Consider the following 19,334-nt stretch of genomic DNA (forward strand, 5'->3'; position numbering starts at 1 on the left):
TATCAAATGTATTAGACAGTAATTAAAAGTCTTTGATAATTAATTGCTTGGGGCTTTTTAATAATCAGTTTTATTAAAAACATAATGGTACTCATTCCTGTTCGTCCGTTCCAAAGCAGGAACTGGGTACCCAGTTTCAAAGGATTGCACATCTCTAGATAAAACATTTTTATGCCAGTACTCCTACAGTACCATGCAGAAAGCTATATTAGTTAATTACCCCTCACATTTGTGCACAAGCTTTTACTGAACAGCAATGATATTAAAATAATCACGTCACCTCGGGGGGCAGGGGCAAACATGTATGTGGGCGGTACAATCATCGATATTTATTCAAATGATTATATTTTGTGTGCCCAATTAATTGATTGCTATTTGCTTAACTGACAGCCCTAAACAGTAGTTATCATTATTTGTCCGACAAACTACAGTAATTTACAAGAAAAAAAGATGACCCCTGAGCCCACACAAATGCCCCTAGGATGTTGTATATTTTGTCTAATGATTATTTTCTAAACAAGCTGCAATAAAAATAGCAGGTACACAGAAAATAACCTGGAAGTTTGATATTGGAAAGAGATGAGTTTAGAGACTGGTTTCATTATGAAGCTAAAAACATGGCCTTAGTTTTACCATTAAAAAAACAAACAAACAAACAAAAAAAACAACATGCGAAATACATGAAAGCAATGCACATCCCAGAAAAAGATTTTAATGCCTTTATTCTTGTGACCTTCATTTTCAACCACACGTCATCTTTTTGGTGCTCTCCTGTCAATGCATTTCTATATGCAAAATGTAAACAACAATCCGACCAGAAAATAACCAACTGCCACAGAAATCTTTCAAGCCAAACAACTTCATGGGTCATACACATAAATTGGCTCAGAGCAGGTAGTTAATTCACAACAAAACCTCTGGGTCACTGTATGTAAATTTGGATGATGTTTTATTGATTGGATTTTGATTGTGTTAATGACATTTGTATAATGAATGCTATGTAACATATAAAACTATATCATGTCCAATTAATTATACAGCTTGAGACTGGTTTGCTTTTGTTAAGTAATTAAAAGTCAGCTAATAAATTATAATTAAATGGAATTGGTTTAGCAGTCTGATAAACAGTTACTGCTATAAATAAATAAAACAAAAGTAGTTTTCTTGCCTGACACAAATAAACACACACACAAATCTCCAAATACCTGGACAGTTAGGGGTGGGACATCTGTTGCCCATTTTACTACATTCAGACCCTTGTATCCCTGAATATGTAAGTGAAAAATTGTTTTGGGTGCCCCCAAAATGGCATTCAGAACAATGAAGAACACAGTCTGGGGCAAAATGAAGGTCCCACCCAGCACAAAAAAATAAACATTTGCATTAGAAAACAAGTTAATGGATATACAAAGGATCCTCATAATAACACAGAACCTTAACAGTTAAAAATCTCTACAATATCAATTAAAGCCAAATGCTGCAACCTCTATAGTAAGCTAAGTTTGGTGAAGATAGCATATAAGGGACCCTAAAAGGATGAAGAAATGTACATGTTTTTGGTGCATAGCACCAGTACATCACATAAAACTTCTAAGCATAAAATTACAGTATTTATATTTAAATTAGCTGCTAGATGTTCTGGCTAAAAATCAGGCAACCTAAGGCCCTGTCCACACTACACAACCGATCTCGAGAACCGTACTGGAAACTGCTCTAATTAATCCAGCTCAAAACGTCCACACTGAAGTACCGTTTCATGTTTAATCAGGCTTAATGTGTCCACACACCATTAGAATAGTTCAGTTACAATTCCCAGCAGCGCAACGAACCGTGGAAATTAATACGATAGTATCCCACCATGCACTGTATTTTATTTTAAAATAATGTGTTATGCCCCATATTAAGAGGTCCATATTGCTAAAAATAAATATAACAAGTATTGTGGAAAAAGTAAATCCGAACACACACACAGACACACACACACACACAAGTAGGGCTTGAAGTTTTCAGATTTTATTTTTAATCAGTGGAAGTCCCTTTAAACAAATTGAGCTGATTCTGTTTTATAATTAAACTCAGAAAAAGCTGTTTCTTACAAAACAATCTTTGTTTTTACCTTCATATCTTACCTGAGCCTAATTCTGGTCATCTTCATTTTATTTCAAACAGAGCTGTCAAATTACGTAATTTGTTCATCCCCGATCCTACTTTTAACTCGCATTTCATTTTTGCAATCGCCTAATTTAACGTTGTGTTTTTGTTATTTTCCCCACTAGTTTAACAGAGATGTCCTGACAGATTTTTTTAAACATAAAAATGAATATCTAGTGCGGAGTGTACACTGATAGCAAGTTCTTCAGACGAGTATTTCGCCAAACATACCACAAAGCATTTTGGGATATTGGAGGATACACAAAAAAATGTAGTTTGGTATTACAGCGTCCACACTTCTGATAAACCGCACTGCCTGATGCGATCTAATTAGAACCGGACTCGAGACTCAAGTAAGGTATTAAATGCTGCGTAGTGTGGACGCAAACCGTATTAAATGCAACTAATACGGTTTAAAGGCATAGTGTGGACAGGGCCTAAAATACATGTGTTTACTTTTGGACAAAAAAAAAAATGCAATATAGTAGTTAGTAAAACTGGGCCACTACTTTCCACAACAAATTATAGGGGGATACTGCAATAAACAGCACTAATTTTACAGCCACCTGGAAGAGAATCGAGATAGAAATTGAAATTATTGCAGGTAATTATTTCTCATTTATGGCAGTTTGAATCACTACCAAATTGAAAATCTGACTTTAAAACAACAAAAACTAAAAATAATAAAAGTGACTATTTGACTTTGTTATTGAGAGTTTAAAATGAAATCAAATGTATTTTAAAATTAAAAATGTTCTACATTACCGGTTCAAAGAACCCCACTCCAAAAGCTTAAAAAAAAAAAAACATTTTTATACATTTACGCATTTTCTTCCTAAACTGCACCTATTTAAAAAGCTTTGGAAATATGCAAATATTTAACATTACGATCAAATGATCTAAAATCTGCATAGGTCTCAAATCACCAAAGCACTAATGTTCAGACACTGACAAGCAGAGCTGCTTTTAAGCCTCACCGCATAAAAAAAAAAGACAATAATGAAATGTGTGATTTTTTTTTTTTTTTTAATTAGCATTTTAAACAGCTTACATAATGAAATGTCTATGAAAATCAATTTAATATAAAAATCCCTTTAAGCTGTCTGCATTATGACATAGCACTGCCTCCCTAAGTAGACAGCAAAGGACAATATATTATCTGCACAGTGCTACAGGAGATTATTCCACGAGAACCAAAACACAGTGAAATGATAATTTAAAATAACTAAGAGCAACAGAAGGCACAACAATGGCAAAGCTTAGAATGATCCCTAAGCATTAAATATATATAAAATATAAATACACACACATACACTGTATTGACTTGCTGAACTTTTAAACTAATAATTAATGCTTGGCAGGAGTATATGACATATGCATATTCCAGCAATTCATTCATTACACTCCCTCTATCACAGATATTTGTTGTAAACATTAAACTGGAGATTTGCAACGTTTCCATTTGTTGTAAAATGTTCCATTGAAAATGGAAAACATGACAAATTCAAGAGACATCCACTAGGAGGGGCTGTACAACGTGATTCCTCCTCTTTATCCTTGAATTTTGTGAGAGAACCCGCAGATGAAGATGAATGGTCTCGAGGTGCTGAAATATTGCTTTCAGTACAACCTGAAAAAAACTGAACTCCACTGCTTTTGGTTTTGAGCCGAAGCAGACCAGTAGCTTCTTAAACTGGACTGTCATCTGTGGCCAGTAATCAACATTATTTCTCTCACCTCCAAGCCAGCATCGCTCAGCAGATGCTCAGCAGTGCTTTTAATACTGTGGTTCGTATAGTGACGAGAGAGGGGTGTTTCCAGTGATACGCGAGGCATCATTGAAGTGAGTCGATTTAATCCCACTGGTTTTATAGTATACCAGATAGCTTCATTTAAGTGGCAGAAGTGAATTTGGCGAGGGTGAAGGACAACAACTACCGGCACCGGGGGGTATTTTAGTGATGTATTTTTTAAAACTAATGCCAGGCCATGTGTAAATGAATATCCAGCTAGACTTTATGCACCAGACCAGAGGGTGTGTTGCTGGAAAGAGCAGTTGAGTTTCGTAGCTTTTCCAGGTCAGTGGTAGTAATGCGCGGATGATGAGCTGTGGTGTCGTTGCCTCCTTTTTTGTATCTTAAGTTTTGACAAAAAAATAATTCTTGGCATTTTTAAATGCCTGGTCACTAACAAGGCTAACATTGCGGTTTATGTCACCACTGTTTATGTAGCGATTGAGACCAGCACGGAGGCCAACAAAGTTAAGAATTGAGTACTCTTGACCAGCTGAATTACGCACAGAAGCATACATTGTTCAAGAGAAACTGTTTTTAAGCCCATTACCATTCCTTTTTGTTTCGTCCAATCAATAAAAAAACCAGCTGCCCAAATAGTTGTTGTTTTTGAGTTTGCTTCATTCTTGTTTTCTTCAATTTCATTAAGTTGACAGAGGGGGTCAGCAGAGCAGGAAGGGTTAAGAGTGACAGAGAGAAGGCGATAAAGTAGTGGTCAGAGATGTCAAGAGGAGTGACAGAGGGCGGGGAGCAAGCAGTCCCTGGTGAAGACGAGGTCCAGTTGACAGCATGCTGGGTGAGTGGGGGAGGAGAGACAGAAGGCAAAGGAGTGAAGAAGGGGAATAAATCCAGCAGCAACAAATATGAACTTGCTGACTTTGACTGATATTTGAATTAAATGTTTCCTTCAGCTGGGCCATCATCTCTTGATATGCCTGAGCCTGTTCCTTAATTGTTTCATGGTCTTCCACTTCTGTTTGGTCTTCCAACCTTCTTTACCTTCTGAGCTACATATAAGAACATAAGACCGTTTACAAACGAGAGGAGGCCTTTCGGCCCATCTTGCTCATTTGGTTGTTAGTAGCTTATTGATCCCAGAATCTCCTCAAGCAGCTTCTTGCAGGATCCCAGGGTGTCAGCTTCAACAACATTACTGGGGAGTTGGTTCCAGACCCTTACAATTCTCTGTGTAAAAAAGTGCCTCCTATTTTCTGTTCTGAATGCCCCTTTATCTAATCTCCATTTGTGACCCCTGGTCCTTGTTTCTTTTTTCAGGTCGAAAAAGTCCCCTGGGTCGACATTGTCAATACCTTTTAGAATTCTGAATGCCTGAATCAGATCATAACTTTTGTGACAATTTCCTTCTCTTCAGTGGAGATTCTTGTATTGCCTCCAATGCCTTGTTTATTTGTGAAATCTCATGTTCCTTTTCAGCTTCGAAAATGTAGCTTTCAGGTTGTTTGTCTTAAACAGCATGAGGGCTGGATTCTCTGGAACTCGACTCGGGGTCACTGTGTTGAAGATGATGTTTGGTCTTGGTCAGGAGAACGATGGACTAGCAACTTCATACAAGGGTAACACAACATCTGGCCATACACAAAGTTCAGCTTCTGGTGGTCCTTGACCTGCTTCTCCACGATGCTTTGCAAATGGGTCACAGCATGCTTTGATGTCTTTAACGCCAAGAAAGTCATTGGAAGTACTTGCCATTTATGCAACAAATTGTCTTAAAAAAACTGCAAGAATTTTAGCTACAAACATATACTGTCAAGAATGTTAAACAGTATAATAAATAAATGTTTTTTGAAGAGTACCAGGTTTAAGGACACACCTTAGTTGAGTTTTCTTATTTTTCACTTTATAAAGGGCACATTTCAGTATTGATCTGTATTTAATTCACCTGTGCTACACTTTAGTCACATGTGTTAATAGGCCAAATTGGTTCATTAATTAACATGAATCTGTTACAGCTGCATCAGTTCACTACAGCTTCGATGCAACAGCTGCACTGACTTTTTAAACTTTAAACAATAAAATAGTGGCCATTAGAAACCAAATCACATTGACGCCTTCTACTCAGGAGGCTCCTAGTACACTGCTCCTAACGACTATAGATACCTTGCAGGACTTCTCTCCAATTACCTTAGATGAATTGGAAACAATAGTTAAGCAGATGAGAACCACTACCTGTTCCCTTGACCCAATTTCTACTACACTCTTAAAATACAATTTAATACTGTTAGCAACCACATTTAAACTGTAAATGGCTCACTTTCATCAGGTACAGTTACACTAGCAATTAAGGTATAGTGCCTTGCATAAGTATTCACCCCCCTTGGAATTTTCCACATTTTGTAGTGTTACAACCTGGAATTAAAATGGATTTAATTAGGGTTATGTGTCACTGATCTACACAAAATAGTCCATAATGTCGAATTGGGGAAAAAAATCTACATATTTTTCAAAATTATTTACAAATAAAAAACTGAAAAAGGCTTGATTGCATAAGTATTCACCCCCTTTGCTGTGACACCCCTAAATAAGCTCTGGTGCAACCAATTGCCTTCAGAAGTCACATAATTAGTTGAATGGAGTCCACCTGCATGCAATTAAAGTGTCACATGATCTCAGATTAAATACACCTGTTTCTGGAAGTCCCCAGAGTTTGTTAGAGAGCATATCTAAACAAACAGCATCATGAAGACCAAGGAGCTATCAAAACAAGTCCGGGATAAAGTTCTAGACAAGCACCAATCAAGGTTGGGTTATAAAAAAATATCCCAAACTTTGAACATGGAAAGAATATGGCCCAAACGCGACTCTGCCTAGAGAAGGCCGTCCACCAAAATTCAGTGACCAGGTAAGGAGGGCATTAGTCAGAGAAGCAACCAAGAGGCCAATGGTAACTCTGAAGGAGTTGGAGAGATCCACAGCTGAGATGGGAAAAACCGTCCACGGGACAACTATAACCCGGGCATTAGTCAGAGAAGCAACCAAGAGGCCAATGGTAACTCTGAAGGAGTTGGAGAGATCCACAGCTGAGATGGGAAAAACCGTCCACAGGACAACTATAACCCGGACGCTCCACAAAGCTGGGCTTTATGGAAGAGTGGCGAGAAGAAAGTAATTGCTGAAAAAAACCCATATCAAATCCCGTTTGGATTTTGCCAAAAGGCATGTGGGAGACACAGCACACATGTGGAAAAAGGTTCTCTGGTCTGATGAGACCAAAATTGAACTTTTTGGCCTTAGCGCAAAACGCTATGTGTTGCGCAAAGCCAACACTGCTCATCACCCTGAGAACACCATCCCCACGGTGAAGCATGGTGGTGGCAGCATCATGTTATGGGGATGCTTTTCATCGGCAGGGACTGGGAAACTGGTCAGGATTGAAGGCAAAAAAATACAGGGAAATTCTAGAGGAAAACCTGTTTCAGTCTGCAAGAGGGACTGGGCCGGAGGTTCACCTTCCAGCAGGACAATGACCCTAAACACACAGCCAAAGCTACCATGGAGTGGTTTAAAAACAAGAACCTGAATGTCTTAGAATGGCCCAGTCAAAGCCCAGACCTCAATCCAATTGAGAATCTGTGGCAAGACTTGAAAATTGCTGTTCACCAACGGTCCCAATCCAACTTGACAGAGCTTGAGCAATTTTGCCAAGAAGAATGGGCAAAAATTGCAGGATCCAGATGTGCAAAGATGGTAGAGACTTACCCAAAATGACTCACAGCTGTAATTGCTGCCAAAGGTGCTTCTACCAAGTATTGACTCAGGGGGGTGAATACAAATGTCTTTTTTTTTGTTTAATTAACTCACAATAAAAAATATTTTGCACCTTCAAAGAGTTAAGTATGTTGTGTAAATCAAATGGTAAAAATCCCAATTAAATCCATTTTAATCCCAGGTTGTAACACTACAAAATGTGGAAAAGTCCAAGGGGGGTGAATACTTATGCAAGGCACTGTAGCTGTGGTAAAACCAGTACTTAAACATACTTTGGATCCATAAGTAACTATAGGCCAATTTCCAATCTACCTTTTTTAGACAATTTTATAAAGAGTGGTTTCAACCCAACTAGAGAAGTATATCGCTCAAAATTGAGTCATGGAGAAATTTCAGTCTGGATTCAATAGGGCTCATAGCACCAAAACAGCCCTTGTAAGAGTAGTTAACGACCTGCTCTTAAGCTCTGACTTCAGTATTAGTTATCTTCGATCTAAGTGCCACATTCGACACTATAGACCACTCCATTCTACTTAACTGCCTTGAATACCCTGTAGGACAGACACTGTTTGTTCGTGGTTTAAGTCCTATCTTGCAGACAGATTCCAGTTTGTCTCTTATGGGAAGGACATATCTGAAAGGTCTGATGTCCTATATGGGGTCCCACAGGGGTCTATCTTGGGCACACTGTTGTTCTCACTATATATGCTTGCTCTGGGTGACATTATCCATAGACATGGGGTGCAGGGGTTTCGCTGTCGCTCGTCACTCTCGTAACTTGCGAATGTTTTTTGAAAGTGACGACAAAAAAAAATGTGGAATCGTCACTAGTGACGATCGTTTCTGTTTGTACTATAAAAAAAATCCCTTTTGTTAAAGTCACACACAACGTCTCGTTCTTCAAAAGAAGGGATCGCTAAACCATAGAGTCACTGCTGCTGATCGGATCAGCGCCTCAGCATCATCGATTCATTGACTCTGCAACATTCTCATCCCGTGGTAGGCGACGTAAATGCAGTCAGCGCCTCAGTTTCATGTTGCGTGTCAGTTACCATGGTAACCCAGACCGCTTCACGAGGCTGTACTAGGTGCTGCTGTAGCTTTCAGCCTCACATTATTCTTTGCAACCTGACAGCTTCTGCTGCTGAGCTTTCACGACTACGCGCTTTCGTGTGTCCCTCTTCCCCAGACCAGACGTAATCAATACCAATACGTAGTAAATGAATACATTTAGTATTACCATGACATGTCTGACGACAGGCTAATCTTTTTTACTTGTTTGTTTATACTTGCGTTTTCATAATTAAACTCCCGTGTTTTTATTCTCCAGTCCAGTAGAATGCGCTCACACCCTCCCTGGTTACAGTCAGTTTCACAGTAAAGCCTGGACGACAACATCAGGCTTGTTAACAACATGGCCCGGCGGAAATATAACCTCGTATCCCTGTTACACCCGACCATTACTTCTGGAAGAATAAGTAATAAGCTTCGGCAGTGACTGTTGAAATATAGGTTATTACAGTTGTGCTTAAAAATACTGTGTGCAGAAGATTTATGAAACGAAAACGCATCATTAACTAAAAAAAAAAAAAAAAGAAAAAGTAGCCTACGGTAACGTTAAAAATATGTGAAATGTGTCTGACCAAAAATGCTAAAATTCAGGGCCAAAATTATTCTGTATGTGTTAAGCACCAACTGTCTCTTGACCATTTCGCCAGTAAGCCTATAACGAGCATGATAAAATTATATATATACAGGGTATGTGGTTTTATACGGCGCTGTATATATGCCTACAATACATCTTGCACTGAGAAAACACCACTGGAATCGGAATAAAGGAAATTATGCAATACAGTTCACATGCAGCATGGTTTTGGCAAGTAGCATTTTCTAAACTATATAATTATGTGCAGTATTAAAATAAGTTAAAAACATAGCAAATCCACAAAACCAACGAAATACATAGTGTATATTTGACATTTTATTTGTAGTGTTCAGTGTAACACGGGCCTATCGTTTAACCTTGAAAAAATTTCAATAAAAGTACCTGAAGCAGATATACGCGTTTATCATATCAACAACACCAACGTGTGTTGTAAAAGAATAAAGCAAAACTTGCTTTGAAAACTATACAAAATATTTACTTGGTGGCTAAGAATGAAAAATGTCAAGATAAATATGCAATTTTTTATATGGAAATTGTCAAAATAAAAGGGGAAGCTGGAATAATTTACCAGTCAGGACAACGGCTTTTAAATACTACTACTATTAAACTGTATCTGTTGGTAATGTGGTTTCTTCTAGCAGTTTTCAAACTGGGGTACACGTACCCCTGGGGGTACTCGAGAAAAATTCTGAAATGGCAGACAACACATTTTATTTAGTACCACTTGCCAATCTACTGCAAACTTTTGTCATGTAATCAACGTTTAATCGCCAACACCAGACTGATGTGCTGTGACAGAGCGTTCAGTGCACACACGACTAATTTACATATTAAATATGTACATTTTAAATAAGCCCTGTTGTTTAAATGTAATATAAGTTGGGCGGTTACTGCAGTCTGTCTGGGATACAAAAAAAGACATTTTAAAAAACTAAAAGCCTAGTCTTTAAATCATTTTATTTCCTGTGTGCGTTCATGCCTGCAAGTCGATATTTATTTTAAAGTTTATTGTAACTTAATATTATTGGTTCATTTCAAAATACAGAATGCATAGCCAGTCAGAAACCGCAGTATTGTCATGCGGTCTAGTTTTCTATTTTTTTTTTTTTTTAATAATTTAGTCGTTGCCAATTAGTTTTTTTTTTTTATTATTATTTTCTCCCCAATTTGAAATGCCCAATTATTTTTTAGGCTCAGCTCACCGTTACCACCCCTGCGCTGACTCGGGAGGGACGAAGATGAACACACGCTGTCCTCCGAAGCGTGTGCCGTCAGCCGCCCGCTTCTTTACACACTGCGAACTCACCGCGCAGCCGCCTCAGAGCTACAGCGTCGGAGGACAACGCAGCTCTGGGCAGCTTACAGGCAAGCCCGCAGGCGCCCGGCCAGACTACAGGGGTCGCTGCTGCGCAGTGAGCCGAGGACACCCTGGCTGACCTAACCCTCCCTCCCCCCGGGCGACGCTCGGCCAATTGAGCGCCGCCCCCTGGGAGCTCCCGTCCACGGTCGGCTGTGGAATAGTCTGGACTCGAACCGGCGACGTCCAGGCTATAGAGCGCATCCTGCACTCTAGTGAATGCTTTTACTGGATGCGCCACTCGGGAGCCCCCATGCGGTCTAGTTTGACATGCCGTACGTCTGGTGTGAGAGTAGTAAGAGTTTTTAGCTTTCAATCCAGTGAAAAAATGTGGATTGTTTGCTCAATATTAGTACATTACTAGCAAAGGGCGATCAAGACGAAATACCACCAAAGATTAAAAACGCCAAAAATGTCTTGCGACTGAAGCTCTCTCCAATTTCCCTGCCATCATCAGTGATTTGCGTGGTAACAAGCAGGGATATCCATTACACTGATACTAGGTAAGCGTTTTATTATTATTTTCTAATTAGCATCAGTACTGTACGTTTTAGTCACCAATAATTTAAAAATGCCAGTAATATGTTTTCGTATTGAGGTCAGCTGTAGAGGTGCGTGGATAGTGAACTTTTCTTTGCCTTCTTTTCTATAACTTTATCATCAATATAAATACATGATTGCGGTAAACTTGTGCGCGCAAATTAAAAAACAAAACTGTTAGCCAATACTGTAAAATGTTGCAGAAGAAAATCCACTGTTTTTTTCAGCGCGGCCACAGCAAGAGTGAAACAGAACAAACACAACAAGTTGTAGAAGATGAAGACTTGGATTCGGAACACCAGACAAAAAAGAACAAACAAAGCTCACAAGCATCAGATAAAAGAAAAAGAAAATATGCAGCAAAGTTTCAGCCTTATTGGAAAACTCTGTTTCCATGGGTTGTATATAATATTCTAAAAATGTTTTTTTTTTCCTTTTATTGTAAAAAGACATACATGGTATAAGTAATTCATAATGCATTCTGTGTCTGTATGTAGCTTTTTAGGGCAAATAAATCTGGTTCTTGAGTTTTAATGTTCTAAAACTTTACAGCTGTAAATTACCAATTTATTTAAACTGTAGAGCATTATTAAAATGGTTTAATTAAATAATTGTTTTGGTCAATACAGTGATTTAAGGTATAAAATAAAAACAGGATTCATAACACCCTTGAAGACTTGAGCTGTGCGCCAGTAGTGACTACTGAATATCTTGAGTGACTAATGTTTTTAGAAAGTATTAGTCACTAGTGACTACAAAAATCTAGAACCCAGGGGAAACCCTGATGGGGTGAATTACCATTGTTATGCAGACAACACACAGCTTTATTTGTCCATAAAGCCAGGATATACTTGTGCTGGCGGGCTACTTGTTACGGCTTGTCTAGCAGATATTAAAAAAAATAAAAAAAATAATGTGGTATTATAAGAGCCTCAGCTTAGTAACTTATCTTCCGGTCTTAGATAAAAAATAAAAAACTATCTGCTTTGTCATTTGAGAAATATATTTTGCGAAATACTGCAAAAATTAGGAGACATAATTTCCATATGTGATGCCGAGAGACATGCATGCATTTGTATCATCCAGAATTGATTACTGTAATGCACTCTTCTCTCGTATCCCAAAAACTGTGCTATTTCGACTTGAGCTCGTCCAAAACACAGCCGCTAGAATCCTAACTAAAACTACCAAAAGGGAACATATTACCCCTGTTCTGGCTTCTTTACATTGGCTCCCAGTGGAGTTTAGAATTGATTTTAAGATTTTGCTGCTAACTTGTAAAACCCAGAATGGCATGACACCCGTTTATTTACAAGAGTTACTCACCCCATATGTACCCAGTCATTTACTTAGATCACAGGGTACAGGACTTTCTCACATAGCACCAGTTAAGGAATGCCCTTCCTGCATTTGTTAGGGAGGCTGTGACTGTTACAGCTTTTAAATCTAGATGCAAGTCTTACTTCCATACATTTTAATCCTTGCGTGCCTTTACTGTTTTTTTTAAACACCATTTTCCTGTAGTGTTTTTAGATTGTATTTGATTATGAATTGTTGTTGCCATACAGCGCCTTGAGATGCCTTTGGTGTGAATGCCGCTTTATAAATAAAATTTGATTTGATGATGATTTATAACAAGTACAAATAAATTAACATGTTCCGCCATATATTCCCATACAATTTTTAATAGTACTTAAGTCCACCTATACATAGGAGTTGGTTGAATAACACAATGGAAAAGGTAAATATTGTGTGTTAGTGTATTTTTTTGGTTCAACGTAGTTAAAATGCAAACCTGACCCTATCTTACTGCTCAGCTGATGCAACCACAGTTATTTACTAAATGAGACACATGAAAGTAATTTTATGATGGTACAAATCCATTAACAAAAAGAACTATTTTGGCCCCAGCAGAGGCACCTGGTAGTACCTGAAGGAAGACTGCTCTCCGTGCACCGGCAGTGTGACTGGGGAAGCTGGCAACTGGATGTATGGAGACTGCCTGGAGCTCTGGGAACCCTTCCTGATCAGTTTCCCTGTTACAGGGTCGTAGATCCGTACCTCCGGGCCGGCCTGTACCTTCGGGTGGATGGGAGTTGGGTGGAACAACGGCGCCTGAAATGTACTTTGGATGTCGGGAAATGTGGCAGGACTGTTGGTTCTGAAATAGGAAGAATGGGAAACCCCAACAAGAATGACTATTTGGAACATAAATGTGTTATACATCTACTTTTGCAAACAATAATGCGGCAAGAGAAAGAGGGGAAGAAAAAAAAAATACAACAGTAAACTGCACCAGGGGTTTAACTGAGTAAGTGAAAACAGAATATGTTGCAGTTGCCGGTGTTCTTTTGTGTTTATCGGATAATATCAATTTATTTGTTTCTGGGTTTTATTAGTATTTAGGGGTAAAGCTTGAAATCCAAACCCCAATTTATAAATCAGTTTTTTTTTTTCAAAAGTCCACTATATAGCCATTTCAGTCAAAACAAAAAAAAACAAAACAAACATTAACAATATTTTTTTAGACACAGCTCTTGAACTAAGTGCTTGCTTCGAAATCACTATCCTAACTGCATTTTCTTAGATCATTATCTAGTTGTCTGCATGCCAGACTTCAATTGCTCACTCAGATTACTATCAAGTACCTTCTTTCAGTGCCAGAAAGTTCTCTTTCATCCGAGACATTTCATTCAATGTACCAAATTACTTTATTATTATTATTTTTATTATTATTATGAAGACACTCATCAAAAGCAACTTACAGAAATTAAACAATATAAAAATACTAAAAAAAAACTTAAATGTTTGTTTCTGCAAGAAGGAAAAAGAAAATAGAAAAAGAAATAAGGATACAGAGATACATGGCAGACTAAAAGACATAGCAGACATATAAAAGCAATGAAGAATTACAAACATTTAAAATACATAATTAACTAATAAAATAACACAACACAGAAACACCCTAGAACAGCCAGTGTCCTTTCCCGATGTTCTTACACAATTGCCACACACGCTGCCGCTCTCACCAGCACGGAAGATGAATCAGTAGCAATCCTTAAATTGGAGGCAGCAGAAACAGGTGTGTTATAGCTTCCTAGAAGCACTTGGCAAATTACATTTTATTTTAGGTTTATTTTTCTAATATAGTACTTCACCATCAACTTTATCCAGCATCATCAGACATCCAAACACTATTTACACTATACATTTATAATAGAGAAGAAAACAAACCACTAAACCTACACAGATGAATAAATGCAGTGGGACATTTAATGCCTGTTCCACACACCTATATCCCAGATTGAACCCTTACAGATTAAAAAAAAAAAAAAAAAAAAACACACCCCAAATGCCAGCAATAAGCTGAGGTAAGAAATGGATTTGGATGTAAAGTTACTGGTTATCACTACTTTAATATAAAGTTAATGGCAGTATTTGATCTGCAAATATGCCACAGTTTACTTCTTTAAAATACCCATTTTGTTCCGTCCAAGTTTTTACCTTTGTGTTTTGATGTAGTCCTCCTTCAAAGGGAAAAGCTGTTCTTCCACTCTCTCCCACTGCTCCAGACACCCCCACAACCAGTCTGGGTTGACAATGTGCAGGTGTTTACAGCCCTGGGCTTGTCTTACTTTCTCGGTACCTGGGACAAAAAAGAACCCCCCCAGGTTGTCAGAAAATCAGACAGACATGCAATCAATCACATTTACAGACAACAGTATGATGAGAACCTGACTGAATATTTTTCCAGGCATGTTGAGAAGCAACTACAGAAATAACCAAAATGAGTTTGTGAACAAATAACAAAATATCCCCAGTAGCATAGTCTAATAAGTATGGTCATATCAGATCAAATGGTTGTAAATATGAAGTAATATGGAAACATGAAAAACATATGTACACTATGTCAAAGCATGTCATCTGAATAATTGACATGGCCAGAGGGCAAGGCATTGCGGCAGTGAAATAATTACTTATGTAGCAAATCAAAGAATACAGCTGTGTACCAAATATTAAGACAGTAGCTCAAAGCGTACTGTTTCTATGCAATGGCACCCATTTTAAGTCAAAAGCCAGCCCATTAAGCCTGCAAGAATTAGCACTAGGGCTTCTGTTTTTCAGTTTTTATTAATGTCATTTTTTTTTATTGCCACAGCATATTTCCATGCATTTAAAAAAAAGTCTTCATTAATTGACAAAACAAAAAACTAAGAAATTAAATTACTTTTTTTATTTATATATACAGTGCCTTGCAAAAGTATTCAGACCCCTAACCAATTCTCTCATATTACTGAATTACAAATGGTACATTGAAATTGCGTTCTGTTTGATATTTTATTTTAAAACACTGAAACTCAAAATCAATTATTGTAAGGTGACATTGGTTTTATGTTGGGAAATATTTTTAAGAAAAATAAAAAACTGAAATATCTTGCTTGCATAAGTATTCAACCCCTGTGCTGTGGAAGCTCCCAGTTTACACCAATGAAAGAAATTGCCCTAACGAGGACACAATTACTTTACCATTGGCCTCCACCTGTGAACCATTAAAGTTGCTGTCACATTTTCTGGATAAAAACCCTACTGTTGAAGGATCATTGGTCAGGCTGTGAATCTGAAGGAAAATGAAGACCAAAGAGCATTCTACAGAAGTTAGAGATAAAGTAATACAAATGCATAGATTAGGGAAAGGGTACAAAATAATATCCAAGTGTTTGGATATCCCAGTGAGCACAGTTGGATCAATAATCAGGAAGTGGAAGCTGCATCACACCACCCAGGCACTGCCAAGAAAAGGCCGTCCCTCAAAACTCAGCGCTCAGACAAGAAGGAGACTTGTGAGAGATGCCACAGAGAGGCCAACAATAACTTTGAAGGAGCTACAGAGTTCAGTGGCTGGGAGTGGAGTAATGGTACTCAAAAAGTACCATCTGAAAGCACGTCTGGAGTTTGCCAGAAAGCATGAGAGTGACCCAGCTGCAATGTGGGAAAAGGTTTTGTGGTCAGATGAGACCAAAATAGAGCTTTTTGGCCAAAACTCAAAGCGCTATGTGTGGCGCAAACCTAACACTGCCCATGCCTCAAGACACACCATCCCTACAGTGAAGTATGGTGGTGGCAGCATCATGCTGTGGGTGGGGATGCTTCTCATCAGCAGGGACTGGGCATCTTGTTAAAACTGAAGGAAGAATGGATGGAGCAAAATACAGGGAAATACTGCAAGAGAACCTGCTTCAGTCCGCTAAAAAACTGAAGCTTGGGAGGAAATTCACCTTTCAGCAGGTCAATGATCCCAAGCACAAGGCCAAAGCAACATTGGAGTGGCTCAAGAACAAAAAGGTGAATGTCCTACAGTGGTCCAGTCAAAGTCCTGATCTCAATCCCATTAAGAATCTGTGGCACTATTTGAAAATTGCAGTCCAAGTGTCGTCCAACCAACCTGAACAACCTGGAGCAAATCTGCCAAGAAGAATGGGCCAAAATCACTCCAACACTGTGTGCAAAGCTGGTACATACTTACCCCAAAAGACTTAAAGCTGTTATTGCAGCGAAAGGTGACTCTACCTAATATTAATGTGTGGGGGTTGAATACTTATGCAAGCAAGATATTTCAGTTTTTTATTTTTCTTAAAAACATTTCCCAACATAAAACCAATGTCACCTTACAATAATTGATTTTGAGTTTCAGTGTTTTAAAATAAAATATCAAACAGAACGAAATACCAAATAAGAGTTTACATTATTTAATGTGGCTGCATTATAGTTTACAAGCAATCATTTGAATCCCTTTTTCAGTTTGTAGCACGCAAAAAAACAAAAAATCTTGTAGCACAGTAATAATATTAACAACAACAACAACGTGTTGGACCTGGGGCACTTCATAATATACAATGTGTTTAAAACAGCAGGTTACACTTTCAGTGAGGTTAAAATACTCGCAAGTTGAGCACAGTTCAGTAAATAGTAAATTCACCAAAATTCACTGTAAATACCAAATCAGAATTTGCTTTATTGAACCTGGTTGCATTAAAGTTTACTAGCAATCATTTGAATCCCCTTTTCAGAATTTGTAACAAGCAAATTATTATTATTATTATTATTATTATTATTATTATTATTATTATTATTATTATTATTATTAACAGAAAATATTGGACATGTTATGCTATTAAAAAAATCTTGTAGCACAGCAATAATAGGCCTAATAATAATAATAATAATAATAATAATAATAATAATAAAACAACGTGTTGGACTTGGGCCACTTAGTAATATACAATGCGTTTAAAACAGCAGTCGCTGTATTAATTAAAACTTCACCGGTTACACATTTTAAGGTTAAAATACTCAAGTTGATTGCATTTGTTCAGCAATTGATACCCATGCGTTCTCCTTTTTCATCTGATCTTTATAATCAGCTCTATCGACTGCATATACGCAGGGATAAACACTGAGCAGGTTCTCGACAAAACAACTAGTCATCCATTTTTGTGTTGTAATAACCACAGCAACAAGGTCAGTGACAAGGTCAAAGTTCAGTTGATTTGAACTGTTAGCAACTGCAGTTTGAGCAGGGCGATTGCCGGTAGAAAGTATAAATTGCACAGCGACACAACAGTGATGATCGCCAGTCGCCTTCAAAAAACATACCTGCCACTGTGGTGTATAAGTATGTGAAATTTACCCGCCACAGACCAAATTAACCCGTGTTTGGCAGGTGGGGGGGGTGTTAATTTTGAACCCTGTGGGACTAACAAAAACCACGACTAAGTGTACAATACATGCAAGTAGTAAATACAATAAAGTGTAATTCCACAAGCGAAACAAAAAATCAGATCTAAGATACTTATCTGTTAGTAGATCTTTCTCTCGCTTTCAGGTCGGTGAAAGGAAAAATGATGACAATGTCAAAAACACACAATCACGCTCGCAGTAATACAACACAATACACCCCCAGCACCCACAAAACAGTACACGAACAACTATTTATATAATTTCCCCTTCTCGTCCACCCTCTCCCACAGTCCCAACAGTCCATACTGCATTAAAGCTGTTGCTTGTGGGGCTTATCCTGGAACTGGGGTTGGGACTGACCCTGGGGCTTTGCCAGGAAATAGGGATGAAGCTGATCCTGGGTGTGGTTTTGTGAGTGGGTTGGGAACTGTCTTTGCTAACGATTATTCCGTTTCACTCTAGTCACTTGTGACTGGTGGGAAAAACAGAACAAATTTCTATTCCTGTGGAGTTACTCGCTTCACCGAGACAGCCACTCACATCGCTCACAGTTGGTGTAGACACACCCCTAGATTCCACTGTATGGAACACACCCAAATAAATGCTGAGAAATGTATTGCCCAGTTGATTTATGACCCATTATTAAAAATGTCAAAAGAATCATCAATATATTTCAAAATAAACAATATGGACAACACAAGACACAGAAAAGGTAATGTGTTTCTTGTAAACTTTGGAGGGTGTTGTATAACATGTTAAGCTAGAGCAGGTGTTAAGAACCTCTTGCCTGAATTTGAAGGATTCCTACTTTTTCATGGTACCAACATCATATTGGCTAGGCTAGTAAAAGGTATTGGCAGCGGTCCAGATAAGTTGCGTGTGTACCTGTCATTTTTACGCATTAAAAAAATCGGAGATACGCACTAAATTTAATGCGTAAAAATATGCATAGCAATTTTGCTACACAGCTAGTCTGCCTCCCCTAAAACTTCCACTAATAACTAGGCCTACATCTCCCAGCAGAGTTCCCTCGAAGGCTAAAATGCTTGCATTTTTCGCAATAATTGGCAACAAGATTTGCATCATAAATATCAACCTCAAATTGACTCCAACATCGAGGTAATCATTTTGAGAACATTCTTGTAAAGCATTAACAGAAGCATAGTCACGTCTGTCTTGCTGATTCACTGATTTAACTCTGTAAAAATGCACATTACATTAGTACAGAGCTCGCTCGGGTGCCAGCGTATCTACAGGGTGGGCGAAGCCGGTGTCTGGTGAGTCTGTCTCTAGGAGAGTGCTGCTCTCACTTTGCTGTTTTGAACTTGTCGTATAATTGAATACTAATCAGTGACGCAAAATC

At 38.2% G+C, this 19,334-nt stretch overlaps 1 protein-coding gene across 2 annotated transcripts in view; it reads right to left on the bottom strand.

Moving 5' to 3' along the window:
* The window catches only part of LOC117400779 (RNA polymerase II subunit A C-terminal domain phosphatase-like), a 155,538-nt gene that overhangs the window by 99,373 nt on the left and 36,831 nt on the right, over positions 1-19,334 (bottom strand). For both annotated transcript variants that reach the window (XM_034001111.3, XM_034920182.2), the window contains 2 exons: positions 14,738-14,879; positions 13,164-13,394 (listed from right to left, as the gene is read on the bottom strand). In XM_034001111.3, the coding sequence (XP_033857002.3) occupies positions 13,164-13,394; positions 14,738-14,879 (373 nt within the window). The remainder of the gene's footprint in view (positions 1-13,163; positions 13,395-14,737; positions 14,880-19,334) is intronic.

The sequence above is a fragment of the Acipenser ruthenus genome, chromosome 4 (genome assembly GCF_902713425.1).
Source record: "Acipenser ruthenus chromosome 4, fAciRut3.2 maternal haplotype, whole genome shotgun sequence".
Taxonomy (NCBI): Eukaryota; Metazoa; Chordata; class Actinopteri; order Acipenseriformes; family Acipenseridae; genus Acipenser; species Acipenser ruthenus.